The 14,574-nt window shown below is 40.3% G+C and overlaps 1 protein-coding gene across 1 annotated transcript in view; it reads right to left on the bottom strand.

Annotated features, from left to right (window-relative positions):
- Positions 1-516: 516 nt before the first annotated feature.
- The window catches only part of LOC146497659 (uncharacterized), a 30,441-nt gene continuing 16,383 nt past the window's right edge, over positions 517-14,574 (bottom strand). The window contains exon 2 of the mRNA XM_085139170.1: positions 517-14,346. Coding sequence (XP_084995296.1) covers positions 14,327-14,346 — 20 coding nt within the window. The 3' untranslated portion in view covers positions 517-14,326. The remainder of the gene's footprint in view (positions 14,347-14,574) is intronic.

Raw genomic sequence — 14,574 nt, forward strand, 5'->3', positions numbered from 1 at the left:
ACACATCTACGGCTTATCCATCTATCAAAGTATTCATGAACCTCACTTTACTTGCATGTCAGGCGCCTTTATACATGTTAGGATTCGGATACTCTGACATATTTTATGCCTTATCATCAGAGGAGACGGTCACATGATTCAGAGCTGCTGTGAAGACCATCAGCGGTGCAATGCCGTGAATGCTGTGAAGATGTAATGATGTTTTAATTGATTTCTTCACTCTGTCTGTGCCTATATGCCTTCTGATTTCTCAATGAGCATCTCAGCCATCAAAATGCAGGGCGGCTTGAGGCAAAGTCAGCACAGTCATTTAAAGCTCCTGTCATAAATGCTGAATTACCGGAGAAAATGGCTGAAAAACTTCCGGATCTGGAAAATTCCGGATTCCAGAATATTAAAAGGTTGGAAAAGGATGTTCCCATTCATTCAACCAACCAAACCTACGTGGTAAAAAAGGCAATTTAGCCAGACGAGTGATAAAGGGAATTATTGTAACAGACTCTTTTTTTTGGGGGGGGGGAGGGTACTCTATCGGCTGCTAGATCCAGAGATAATAACCCAAACACAATAATGCCTTTGCACTGCCTCTGGAGAAGGGACAGCTGCAGAGTAAATAAATGGCTAATCTGACTTTAGCCAACGACTGAGCGCAGCCTTGACACAATAAACGAAAGAGATTGATGTCAATCCCAGCATAAGCTCTGCTCACGTAGTGCGGGGCACAACACAACAGACGCCCTCATTTTCTGCAAACCTCCCCACCCCGGTGCTGGTGGGTAATACTGCTTGTTGCAGTGATTCTGCTGCAGTCTAGCTTCACTTTGTCCTTTATTTCTCTGTGAGATGAAATGTGAAAAGAGAGCTTTCACACCAAAGGTCAAAACCTGCCTCAGTTGTTGTGTATGTGGTGACAGAGCCTCACCACAGGGGGCCACTGTTGCTATATAAAAACCAAATACACTAGACAGACTATAATAAAAAATATATATATTTAAAGGCCTTTTTAACCCAGAGTGACAGGAGATACAGAAAGAAACAAAGATGAGCTCTGACACACATGGCATAATTTTTACTGCATGTGTGTATTAGGGTAAACCCATCTGAATCTACCTAAAAGAAATTCCAGATTCCTGTGCAGATATTTCAGCTACTATATTACACATGCATGGGTGAGATATGTTAAATGTGTCCACACAAGAGTGAAATCTGCCAGGTCGCGCTGACTGTGGACAATCCACCACCAGTGTGCACTGAGAGGTTGGAAGACAGATATTACATAAGGAGCTCATCAGTGGGGTAGTGGCCCACGCACAATGCATCCTCAGTGGAATCTCTCACTGTTGATCAGCCTCTCACTCAAAGTAAGAACAAAATGGCTGAGGTGACAGCCTGAGGGGAAAAAAACAGTGCAGAGGCTAGAAATTTATGTGAATAATTAGCTCCTAAAAAGAGGCTACTTAATGCAAATGACCTGGGCGGCTGTATGATTGAGGAGAAATGGCTGCTGACATCCCCATAAGCTAAATGTATTTATACAGACGAGATGCTATCAGGAGGGAATACTAATTAGGCTCTTACTGCAAACAAAAACAACACTCATGCACTGGAATAACAAATATACCCGTGAAAATAGCTGTTTATTTCATGCTAAACCACAACCTGTCTTATAGCTAAGGGTATCATTTTGCAACACAACTGTAAATAAACACCAGAGTGGGGGTCAGTGGAGTCCTCGCTGCGGTTAGAGCACACAGTAATGTGCAAACCACAAGACCTCTGACCTTTAATAGGGAGCTTTGAACTTCTATTCAGTGGTTTTTGCTGGAAACACTGCTGCATGCCTAGGTTGTCAACACTGAAAGTGGTGAGACTACTGCAAGGCAATTCATGGCTGATTATTCTCCAGTGTGAGGATTTGTTGTTTTCATTGTCTCACTTTACAGTAAACCAGAGCTGCAAATATTAGCTGATTACATAGCTTTTCAAACAATAGAAGACTCATTAGCTTTGCCAAATGTGTGTAATGTGTTGCCTGTGCTGCAAGTAGGTAATGATCTGATGCTTTTGTATGTCATCTCTGAAGAGGTTTTAAATCACAGGACTTCATTGGAGATCAATAGGTTTCAATATTGCCAGGATAATCTTGACATTAGTTTGGAATATGGACCAGTAATCAAAAAATAAATAAGCATTTCTTATTCTATTTTCTAGCTTAAGGTCATGACTAAAAAGTCTGATGTTAAGAGGCGCAGTACGTGACTTTTTAATGCTGCATCCAGAGAACGCGGCAATCAAAAACAAAAAAAATCAAGAGGGGAGGGAGTCCCCATGATTGTGCCATTTTCACAAACAGCTGTTGTGGGATACAAAGGCAAAGGTATGGACTCCCAGCATGCCGCGCTGCCGTGACCCTCCTCATTTCGCTGCAGATGGACGCGGGTAGACACCACTGTCAGATGATGAGCTCTGCTTTAAGCCCCCGTGCTGCATGTGCTGTGTGCCAATCGGCTGCCTCCGCTCTCGCCGGCCCACAAACCCCTATTGACTCCACGCCCACTTGCCCATCCATCGCACAGGCAACCAGTTGCCTAGGCAACCTAAAAGCCCTCGTGCCTGTTTAAGTGTCAAGACAAATTCTGTTTTACATTTTACTTGCACAACACTTCATTTTTCATTCATCCGTTCATTCATGATTTTATTTCCACATCTGCCTGTCGCTTTTTGTAAGCAAAACCTGGTGCTCAGACTTTAACCCCACAGCATCCTGATAAAAGTGAAGAGAATTTTTGAAACAGACAATTAGATGCTGACTTATATCAGTCATGAGATGATAAGAACTAAAAAAAAAGTGGCAGCCTTTAGTCTTTACAAAGTAGGCCATGAGCAGCGAAAAAAAAAATGATTAAGATCATCTTCAAATAGCTCAGATGGATGAGTATAATCTGAATTCCAATTACTATGTGCTTGTTTCCATCAAAGCAATTATTATATGTGCAAAAATGAAGCTGGAGTGAAACACAGCCAAAGTCATGATCAAAATCAATTGTCAAACAAAAACAACTAACCAGGCAGATATTGGCATAATTGCAGTTACATAACAGGAGTCTGATTATTTATTTATTTTCTTCTGAAAGAGGGCGTCTTATTGAGCTCTTAAGTATTGGAAATAAAACCACTCAAACCAAGAGTTTGCTGTAGACTATACACTCTAACAACTTGCTGTAAAAAATAAAATAAAGGAATTCTGGGCATTACCATTCCCAGTTAACACAGCTCAATTCTTTCAGCTCCTAATTCATGTGGGAAAAATCACATTGCATCATATTTGAATGACTTAAGTCACACACAGAAGCAGAATGTCCTGCTTTAAATGGGACTCTGACACAATCTGCGCAAGTTTGTAATTAGTACTTCTTGTCAACTGTTGATGGACAGATGATGGAGATGATGAGCTAAAAATATAAAGTAGTATCACAATGGTTCAGTTCCAATCTTAATGCTGCATTTAAACTGTGACTGTTCTGGATGTGTGACGTGATTTCTAAGAACTGTGTTAAGAGTTACCAAGAAAGAGTCCAATTAATCATGTCAGGCTCAGGTGTACAAATGTTCACATGTTGAATGCAGGAGCACTCCCATAAGGTTAAGTGTTAAAGAGCAAGGGAGCCAAAAGCTCATTGTCGTGACAATACGGGCCTTAATTTTTAACATGAACTAAAAATATCTAGATATCATTGCTACAGCAATGCCACACATTTAACTCCCCTTCCAACAACAAGATAAGCCCGGGCATGTCTGAGAGCAAGAGCTGCGTCACACTGCCAATAAAATTTAATACCTAAAATGGGAGCTACTAAATATAATGCCGTGTCATTACTATTGCACAATAATGCTGCTGCTGCACGTGCTAGCATCTTGTTTCAATAGATTCACACTTCAAATTATGTGATGCATCATCAATGACAGAAACTGACTGGAAAAGAAGGATGGAAAATACTCTTAATTTACTGATACTCTTAAATGCTGGTGCAAGCATCAATAAAATGCACATTTTCATTTCAACTATCTTGATATAATATTTAGGCTACAACGCCCACAAGTTCAGGGTACTCGGACAAAGCCGAGGCACCGTGTTTGCATAGTTCCAGATTACTTTAGTACATCAATAAAAATAAACAGGGGTTTTTTTTGGTTATTTTTTCACATTACAGCAAGAACAGTAAATAACAGTATAAAACCAAGATAATAGCACAGTACTGTATTGGATTAAGATAGGTGCACAGTAAAATAACAGTTTAACACCAGAAAATCTAGCTGCCAGTGTTTTACCATAATGCAATGGGGAATTACAGTATAATGCTTTCCATAAACTTGTACATATGATAAATGAGATTCTCTGGCTAGCTATTTACATTTAAATGACCTTCTAATGTCTAAAATCTAAGAACATTAAAAGAGTATTAGGTTAATTTCAATTCACATTTAATCCACTCTGCTGCGATTTCTGCACAGTCACCCATCTACTAGCTCCCCACTGCAGCCTTTGCTCCACACCCAGTTTGACTGCTGTGCAGCCATCCAACTAATCAACACCATTTCCCCTCTCTCTATCAGAAACTAAAGTGTGTCAAGAAATTGGAAAAACGTCTTTCTGCTGTTTGACTTTGGGTGAGACCAAAAGAACAAAAGAGGCAGAAAAGATACACAATCACAAGCAACATTCAGCTCGGCCCAGCTGCAATTGCATTCATCAATGCCATCGCACTGTCAAGAGGGGCGTGACACAAATAGAAAAACTCACTATGAGGCACATGCACGGACAACCACACACAAAACCCCAACTACACACACACACACACACTGCTGGAGGCTGATGCTGTGCTCATCAGTGTCACTGTTGCTGAGCCCCTCGCTGAACAATTCACAGCAGGAGCGCAGACGATGGAAGAAAAAGAATGCTTACATAAAGGCGAACATAGAAACAAAGGCTTTATGGGATGCAAACATCCCCTGGCATGAACAAAAAAAATATACAGCATGACAGAGAAAATCACGAACACACTCAAACTAGAAATTGGCACACGAACACAGCATCGATTAAAAAAAACAAACTTCACATTCAAATTTTTGTAAATAAAATAAAATAGAATGGAAAGTCTCGCAATCCACCCTTTTCCCTAAATGTAGACATACTACAAAACAAAAACCACAAAATGGCGCTGCAACTATCGGCTCAACAATTGCACATCCACAGCCCTAAAGACAAACAAGCACCATTATCAAGACTGTCTCAGTGTTTCCATGGGTGCTGGATTTCTTTATTCCTCATTTCAAGTCTACATTCAACAGAGCACTGCTGTCATGCTCTGTACAGCCGCCCACGTTCAACCTTGCAGAGTGCGAGAGAGAGAGAGATAGAGAGGGAGGGAGAGTAGGAGGGAGTACAGGAGAAAACCTTGCTTTCACAGTAAGACACCAACAATACATTATGGGAGGACAAACCATATTGCTCCATGCTGTTTTTCTTACAAACGACTACACGAACAAACAATACACTTGCATATTATACACATCGAAGGCGGAGTGCCAGGCCTTGATTACTATCGCCCCGTTTGAGCGGCTGAATAGAGCCAGAAGGGAAACATGCAAACTCTAAATGTGTTCACCAATAGGTTATGTTTATGTTTTGTTTTTGGGGTTTTTTATGTATATACAGCGGGGAACACATTTGTCCTTCCTGAACTTCAGCAATTTTCTGGTTAATTAAATTAAAGGAAAAAGGAAACTCATTTTGTTTGAAATCCACTTCAACAGACTCAGGTACTGTTTATCCCTCAGGTCAGAACAACATTGATTTTCACGGAGGGGAAAGCGAACAACTCCAGCTTCCATGTTTTTCTAACGTATCAATGCTCAAGAAACGCTGCTTTTCTGTCTAGACAGAATTCAAATTCAGAATACTGCAGCAAGATTATGAAATCTATTTGTGAAACGTGGCTTTCATAATTAAGAAGCAGCAACGGGGGAAACAAAGTGCGGTCGTGTTATGTAAGGCTATTTATTTTCCATATTAAAAATCTTAAAAGATCATAAACTAGACTGATGGTGCAAATGGGGACATGAACTGTAGCTGCTACTGATGATAACAGCAAGGTTACATTCTAGTTTAGAGGAGAAGCCATGCGCTGATTATCACCTTAATCAAAAACTAAAAGTGTGCCTCCACCATCGAGTCAGCTTGCACTTTACATCCATGCCTGTTCAGTCTTGACCTTTGACCTTTTTAGATATAAAATGTCATCAAATTGTCATTTTAGACTATTAGTGGATACATTCTGAAGATGTGAGGTCACAGTGAGCAAATCAGTTCATGATTGAGTCCAAGTAAATTAATTTACATTTGCCAACCAACCTAAAATGCATTTCTTTGGATTACGACAAGAAAACCAATTAGCATGACAGAACTCACAAAATATACAAACACTACACAAAAAGGCCCCACCCAGGTAGTGGATTAAAATCCAGTCCTAACCAATGCACGACCGTATGAACTGCGGGTCAGATAGGAGCAAACAATGCTAAGCTACCATGCGCACGATTGTGACTGAACACCTTCAAGTTCAAATCCTGCCTAGACGCAGTGATACTGTAGTGCTGTGGATCTTTATTTGTCTCAGACAGTCGACCCCGGACAGTGAAGTGTGCCTTTAGGGATGGCTAAAGAGTGGTCTCGCACTCATGTTTAAAAGAAATTGTAACAAAAGACCTCAATACAAAATGACATTTAGAAAAAAAAATCCCCTGATATGAAAACTATTTAAGCTTTTTTTAGTGTTTAGGGTCTTTGGTGCCAGCAATCAAAACTTCAGCATTTCCAAAATCAGTACAAACAGTACAAACCGCTTACATCAAAATCCTAGCAGTCTAAGTGAAATGGGAATCATGTTGGACTTGATCTGTATTATCATTTGAAGATCCCTCGTGATTGTGACCCATATTACTGCAGGGGGAGGGAATCTATCAGAGGCAGTTCATCAGCGAGGATGAGCTCCTCTCGTGGCTCATAGTCAAGGCCAGGCCACTCATTTATGAACACACACAAACATTGGTGCTGTACCCCTGCCTCAAACGACCTATTATAACTTCCTGTCCTCGTCTCGTCTTTCGGCAGACCACTGAGCTGTCAGGATATGAAAGGTGAAAGCAAAGCAGTGACCACCAGGTTATTAAAGCTAGTTTGACTGGTAGTGATGAAGGAGAAGAGGTGCAGAAAGAGGAGATAATCAGACATTTTGGCAGTGGCAGTCCACTGAGTGAACTAAAATTATTCCTCCATGCAGCCTGAATTCCATCTGGCTTACTAACCATGCTGACAGAGACAAAATGTTCCTTATTGTGGCCTGCTGTAAGCATAAAACCTGGGTAACCATGGAGGGGGGTTTACTTCGCTCTGCATCTCTGCTCACATCACCAATTAGCCAACTTGCACCGATTCAAAAGACAAGAGGGTCAGAATTGATTATATCTGGTGGGCTCCCCATTTTTCAAAGCAAATAAAGCATTATTTATAGAACGTACAGCAAACACCAAACACCTGAACACATCCTCAGTGCATCTTTGCACTCATTATTTTTGCTAAAACTCCCATTATTTGGCAAAAGACAGCTTTCTACAGTTCGGTGATCTCCAGGGGAGTAGAGCTCAGGAAACGATAGGCACCTCTACCACAAATTTAACCTTGCAATTGCTTTGAATTAGACAGTTGCTAAAAAGGAGGGTTCGGGAAAAGCATAAAAGAGGCTTTGATTACAGATCAATCAAGGGTTTTGCTCTTATGAGCATGTTTTGGGTGCCAGATGAGCTAGATGTTGTCTTGTTGAGATGCCGGGCAGCCTACGTCAGCACAATAGGCTGCTGTCCAATTCCACAGAGCAAGGACGCAGGACAGACAAGCGTGAACAGCAAAAAGGCCCTTTCCCTCTAGGATTTTCTTCTCAAGCCTGGCAGCGCTCTGAGCCCGTGAGTCTAATTCTGCCACCAGGCCAGTCCTTGGCATCCTCTCCAGATGGTGGTGAACAGGGGGGTGAACAGGGAGATTAGGAAGAGAGTGATGACTGGTTCCTGACTACACATCCGGCGGCTGAGTCCCATTCTCCTCCTTCTTCTATCACATGCCAGCCATGGCCATGGATACCGGATGCTCCCTGGTCTCTGTACTTCAGCGAGGTGTTAAACTGTTTATTATGAACATAACGTGATTCTGTGGGAGTGCTGGAAGGTCAAAGCAGTACAAGCCCTTTAGAGAGGCCACATATTTTTTTTACATAAAAGTTTAACTACAATCATCATCTGGTTGTTGTCTCTGCCAACTGGTCAAATTGCACTCTTTAGCTATGTTTGATCAAACCTGATCTTTGACCTATGGACATTAAAGATCATCGCTATTACTTTATCATTAAAAACTAATTTTCTAATATGAATTTGGGCCTGAAAGCATGTGTTGTGACATCTTTGACCTCCCATGTTAGATGTTCATGCTCCAGTCCAAGTAAACATTTGTGCCAAATCTGAAGAAATTCCCTTCCAACGTTCCTGAGATATCATGTTCACAATAATGGGATGGATGACAGGTGGAATCACTTAAAAATATAATGCCTACACTCATCACTCACTTACAGTATATGAATAAAAGTACTGGGCCACATCCACCTTACACCTACAGGAGTCACTCAGTCATGAAAATCCAAGCCACGAAGCTCCCGGCCCACAGTTACTGTGCCGACGTTAATGCCAGAGGAAGTTTGGAGCTCAGCAGTTATTGAGTCAGCAGGATGTTGACTATACCATTTTTTTTTGTTTGTTTTTTTATGATTCTTTATGATTTTATTTTAAATGGGTCTTTTATGCACCTCTGTATTTTTATTCAATAGAGTCCATCAGAGTAGTTTTGTATGATTCACAGTTCAAAATAACCTTTATTTATTCCAAACTAGGTCTTGCGCTGTGTGCCTGACATGACCACATTAGAAATAATGTTAGTGTTGGTGAATTCATCACAAACCAGGTGTAGAAATAAACTGTTGGAATCTGAGTATTTACAGCAATCTGAAGCCTGATCTTTGTTCTCATGTGGATTTCTTACACATATGCTGTCCTCATTCATTTTAAATGAATGACCATGTTTATTATATATGAGCATCCACCTCTAAAACAGTATTTATCGGACAGAAAAAAAGGGGAAGACGGTGGTTTTAAAACAGAAGTGAAATCTAAAACTTAATTAAACTTACGGCTTTAATAGAGATAAATCTGTTCAAAAAGAGTGTGTGAGAAGAAGCAATGTAGGGTACTAGGTAGAATAAAAAACAGAGCAAAAAAACCAGAAGACCCCAAGAGAGAACGAACACATCAGAGCAAATTTCGTACTGCAACTGAATTACCTGAATGAAAACGTTAAATTCAACTATGGCTGAAAAAAGTTGCATCAGCTTCTGTTTTTTCAGAGTTATTGAAGACGTTCAAGAGATGCTCGTGCCAAAATCCTGCAACTTGGTGCTGAAACAGTAAGCAAAACACAATCTCAGACTTCCTTCTTTGTTCAGGAAAGTTGATGAGACAAGAAAAGTGGCAATTCAGGCAAAAAAAAAAAAAAGTGTACCTATAATTTACAGGCTTAAAGGACACTGCAGTGAAGAAGTGTGAAAGAGGTGGGGACATGACAAAGGATAAGAAAATTTTCACATGAATTGCTGTTATTAACCACACAAATACTGAAAGAGTCTCAGAAAAAGAACAATGAAGTTATTTATTTATTTGTTATCTGTTATCTCCTCCAGATTGGATAAAGGGAGCGAGCAGAGGGGAAACGAAGCAGAAGAGATGAAGAGCACTCAGAGCAACTCAGACACAAAGTTGCTGCGTTGCTGTGACTGCGCTGTTTGATTTATGACTCTCCTCTTTAAGTGTGATGCTGCAGATCTTGCGTAACCCCCTTCAACTGGAGAAGCTGTGAACTACACCACAGGGTGTCATTGAATGATTCCTGTGCTGCCTGTGCCCAGTGTCCAGTGCCTTGATTTGTACAGAAACACAGCAGGAAATGCAAAAATAAATAAATAAAAGGGGCCTAAGCCCCTAAGTGATCCTTTATTATGGATCACATAAAACCTGCCATCATCACCAGGTGCTGTTGTCCGGCCGCAGGTCTTCAAACCAATTACAACATAAACAGTATCCAATGTTACAAAAAGCACAAAAAAAATCACCTAAAAGCATACTTAAAGTAATTTTCTCCCTTGATCTGGCTCAGTTGTAGTCTGATGTGTATTTAAGTAAATGAGGTAATTTTCACAAATAGTGTCTGAGGAGCTAAACAGAATTAGAAATGACATGTGATTATAGGCAGTGAGGTGTGGACATAAACAGGTTTCTTTCAATTTGGGATCAAAAGAGCAAAATGACGCTTAGTCATCCAGCAAGCCTGAAATAAATAATGAGGAATCAGATCTGTAACCATACTCGTGATGACCCATTACGTTAATATTGATTTTTTTTTAAAAATCATTATGTCTGAGGTGAGTGCAGACTCGTGTTGTGGGTTCGGACAAAAAGATGTGGCTAAGCCAATCAGTGGGCTTTGATCAATTCCACTTAGAATTGTCCTGAAAAAAAGTTTCTACTGAGTGAAGCCTTGTGTATCAGAGTCACCCACTGGACCACTTTTTTTCCCTTCCCTTTTTATTTATTTAGTCTAGTTCTCCTAAAATTTGCCACTGCAGCCAACACGCTTAAAAGCATGCAAGGTATACTTTGAAGGTGAACTGTCTCTCTTTATCCATGTCCTTGTTCCCTTTTCATTGAACAAGTTGGATAATGGAACAAGTGGATGCTTTGAAGCGTGGGACTGTATTGCTTATTTTCATTCAATGCGACAAAATCACAGGCAAAGCATTAACAGGGTTTAGGCAGCATTGGCTATTGAAGAACAACTCATACACGTCAATATGCATTTACATTAGCACAAGAAGGACAATAGGAAGAGGAAATATGCCCTAAACGAGCATTTCTTATTCTACAACATGAACAACAGAAGCAGATCATGTGTGGGGAAAATCATTAGTGTAGCTATAAGAGTAATGGAAATGCAATGGCATTTATATCACACTTTTCTAGTCTTACTGACCACTCAAAGTGCTTTGGACTAGCCGTACATTTATAAAGTGCTTTATTCAATGCACTTTAAGCACTTTATATACCTCACATCCTCAGAGCATTTAAAATCACCAGTTAACCAGACAAACATATCTTTAGACTGCGGAAGAAGCCAGAAGAACCCGGAGGAAAGGCACACAGGAGTGGGAAGAGCATCCAAACTCCACACATGAAGGAAATATACAGTTGTGTGCAAAAGTCTTAAGTCACCTATAACTGCTTTGTTGATTCCCAAAATGAAAATATGGCAATTTCAACATGGTGTTCAATGTTTCCTTAAAAAGAGGAAACTGCACAACTGGAGGACAAAAGAAGAAGTGGTAGGCTTAAAATCTATCTACAGCAGATGAGAAGAATCTGATATCCTTAAGAAATACGAGGGGAAAAAAATCCAGCAAAGATCTGACATGGGACCTCAGAGATCCTGGCCTTTTAACTTATCCATCTATTGTCCACTGAAGCCTCATCAAAAATGTTCAAGAAGCCATTCTTAGAGACAGGAAACGAAGAGGAAAGGCTAGGTTATGCCAAGATACACAAGAACTGGACTGAAACTCAGTGGCAACAGGTCATTTTTCAGCAAGTCAGTGATCTCAAACACACTGCCAATGCACTAAAAGCATAACTGGGTAGAAAAACACACCATGGAACACCTTACCAGGCCTTACCAGAGCCCTGACCTCAACTTTATTGAAGCAGGGTGGGATCATTTTTAAAAGAGAACAGAACAAAAGGCAGCCAACATCCAAAGAAGGGCTTCGAATGTCCTTCAGGATGTCTGGAGGACTAGTCCTGAAAACTACATAAAGAAAAAACAAGAGACAGTTCCCACTGTGTTGAAGAATAAAGGTCATATCTAATGTTGACTTTTAAGCTCATTAGAATTAATTCCCTTATATCCTGTATTTCCTGTATGTATATCCATATGGTTCAATAAATCACTCCACCTATTTTTAATTTTCCAAGCAAAATATAAATAAATGAGGAGGAGCTCAAGACTTTTGCACAGCACTGTATTAAAGACGTCACAAATTCTGACAGAGAATTATTTTATTTTCCGTGAACACTGAACCATCAACTATCAGCTACAAGTACAGAAGGCTTTGCTGCCAAGTACCATTTACACACACAGCTAAATCACTGAAAAACAAAGTTTACAAGTTTACACTGGAACTGGTGATAGGTTTTCAGTTTTGTCTTTCACAAATGCAAATGCTGAATTAAAAAAATGCTTTTTTTTAAGGGAAATTACTCTGCAGGTCTCATAGATAAATACACATTTGATATTGTTACAAATCAAAGCCCTACAAGTTAGGCTATTAGATTTTTATTGCACAGAAACCTTTAGATGTTGTTTATGCAGCCACCTAGTGCCAAAACCATGCAGTCCATGTCGATATGTTTACAGCAAGTAGAGAAGTAAACAGAAACTTCTAATCAATCTGCAACTGACAGCTAGAACGTTCAGAAACCAAACCACAGACTCCAACTTCAGACACAATTTAAAATTGGGAATCAATGGAAGAGTAGGGAGTTGACTCCACTTATTTGCAAGTTTATGTTTAAAAATTTATGGAGAATTGGGGTCATCACAATAACTACAGATGATGAATTTTATGGTAGTTATAGATTAATTTGACTTGTAGCACAATAATATTTTTTTGTTTATTTCCCTTTTTCCCACCAGATTTTCAATAGAAATCATCACAACACTGTTACCATATTTTTTTTCAGCCACAGTAACCGCAACATGAACCTCTGATTTCAGGGCAGCCACTGTAAGAACATTTAAAAAATATTCTCTTAAGCTCTTGAACTACTTCATAAACAGAATTCCTCCAGTAAATCAAAGGCTATTGCTGCATGTTACACCACACACACACCAAAGTTGTCCTTCAGGTCAGGACTGACTTACTACTGAATTCACAGGACACCAAGTATTTTAGCTGCATCCTCACAGCAGCAGACACCAAAGCTGTATTCCCAACCAAGCCCTGTTATTGAGCTAATACTGAATGGCTTCACGTGCGTTATCATGCAGGTGACTGAAAAAGAAAATAGCTGTAGCACACTGTACTTAAGTCCCACTATATTATGTCCCACAGCTCTGTGGTGTTACACAGTGAGGTGGATTGGGGTGTTTTTTTCTTTCTTTTTACCTAAGACATAACAGCATCACTGTTAGAAACACGTTTTCTGCTGTCATTCCTGCCACTCCTGCCACAACCACAATCACTCAAAGTACGGCGTCCAAACCGTATGGAAATTGTTCATGCAGCAAGATGAATGTCTTCCACTGCAGCAAGGCTAAAATGTACACAATAATTACATGGCTGGCTTAGCAGGACAAGTGGTGAAGGCGGATTGCACAAATTGCTATGTGCGACGAATGGCAGGGAAGTAGGCCAGCTGAAAGGATGGCATCCCCATCTGGGATCATCTCTGGAGGTTATCACTGTGAGAATCCCCCGTGCTCCAGAAGAATCTGAGATTCCCAAAACCCTTTTGTTCCTAAGACCTCTAAATACATCACCACCACTGCCCTGCTTATGATCTAGCCCGGCCTATGTTCCTTACCTTTCATGGAGCATATGCTGGAAATAAAAACACTGGATACAAAGCTATTCAGCACAGAAACCCAAGGCTAAACCCCCTCTTCCCCTTTTTTACTCCTTCATCAGATTAGAACAAAAAATCCACCTATGTAATATATTAGAAGGCTTACGGGTGGATAAACTAGCTCCAACTTCAGAAAAGGCTCTTATATCAAGTCAGAAAGTAAACCCTTTTAAGCGTTTAAGCGCATGGAAAGCAAATATTTTTATACTTCTCTGGCTCTTATTTAGACCTGTGACTGGCAGGGTACCCATTGACAATCACTATGACCAGTTGCCAGATGGCCACTAAGCACAGTTAATGACACAAAGGTACACTCAACAGCTGGTTCCACGACTACAGAGGGGAAGTCGGGGCTTTGTCTTCTTTGAGAGCCACAGATGGTGTCAGAAAGCCCAGTCTATGAATCTATGAATTCACCCAGGGGTTTTCAAAGTTAACCTTCTAAAAAATGATGGTGTCTAACAATATAGCCATTCCTGTCGTGTGTTGATATTAGTCAGTATTTGTGGGGCTTACCTGCAGAGTTAAATGTGTCCGAGTCCGTGGAGATGGGCCAAACACATCAGGAGCATGAGGGAGAAGAAGCAAAGAAAATCAGTGAAAAGTCCAATAGATGTGAAGTTAAAAATAAATCACTCCAAACTTCAGCGGGTTACTCAATAAGGCAACATCTTCCATTATGAATCAATCATATCTATTGACTCTATGTACACTCTAATGAGACAAGCACATGACCCGTGAGCC

This window comes from Neolamprologus multifasciatus, chromosome 18 (genome assembly GCF_963576455.1).
Source record: "Neolamprologus multifasciatus chromosome 18, fNeoMul1.2, whole genome shotgun sequence".
NCBI lineage: Eukaryota > Metazoa > Chordata > Actinopteri > Cichliformes > Cichlidae > Neolamprologus > Neolamprologus multifasciatus.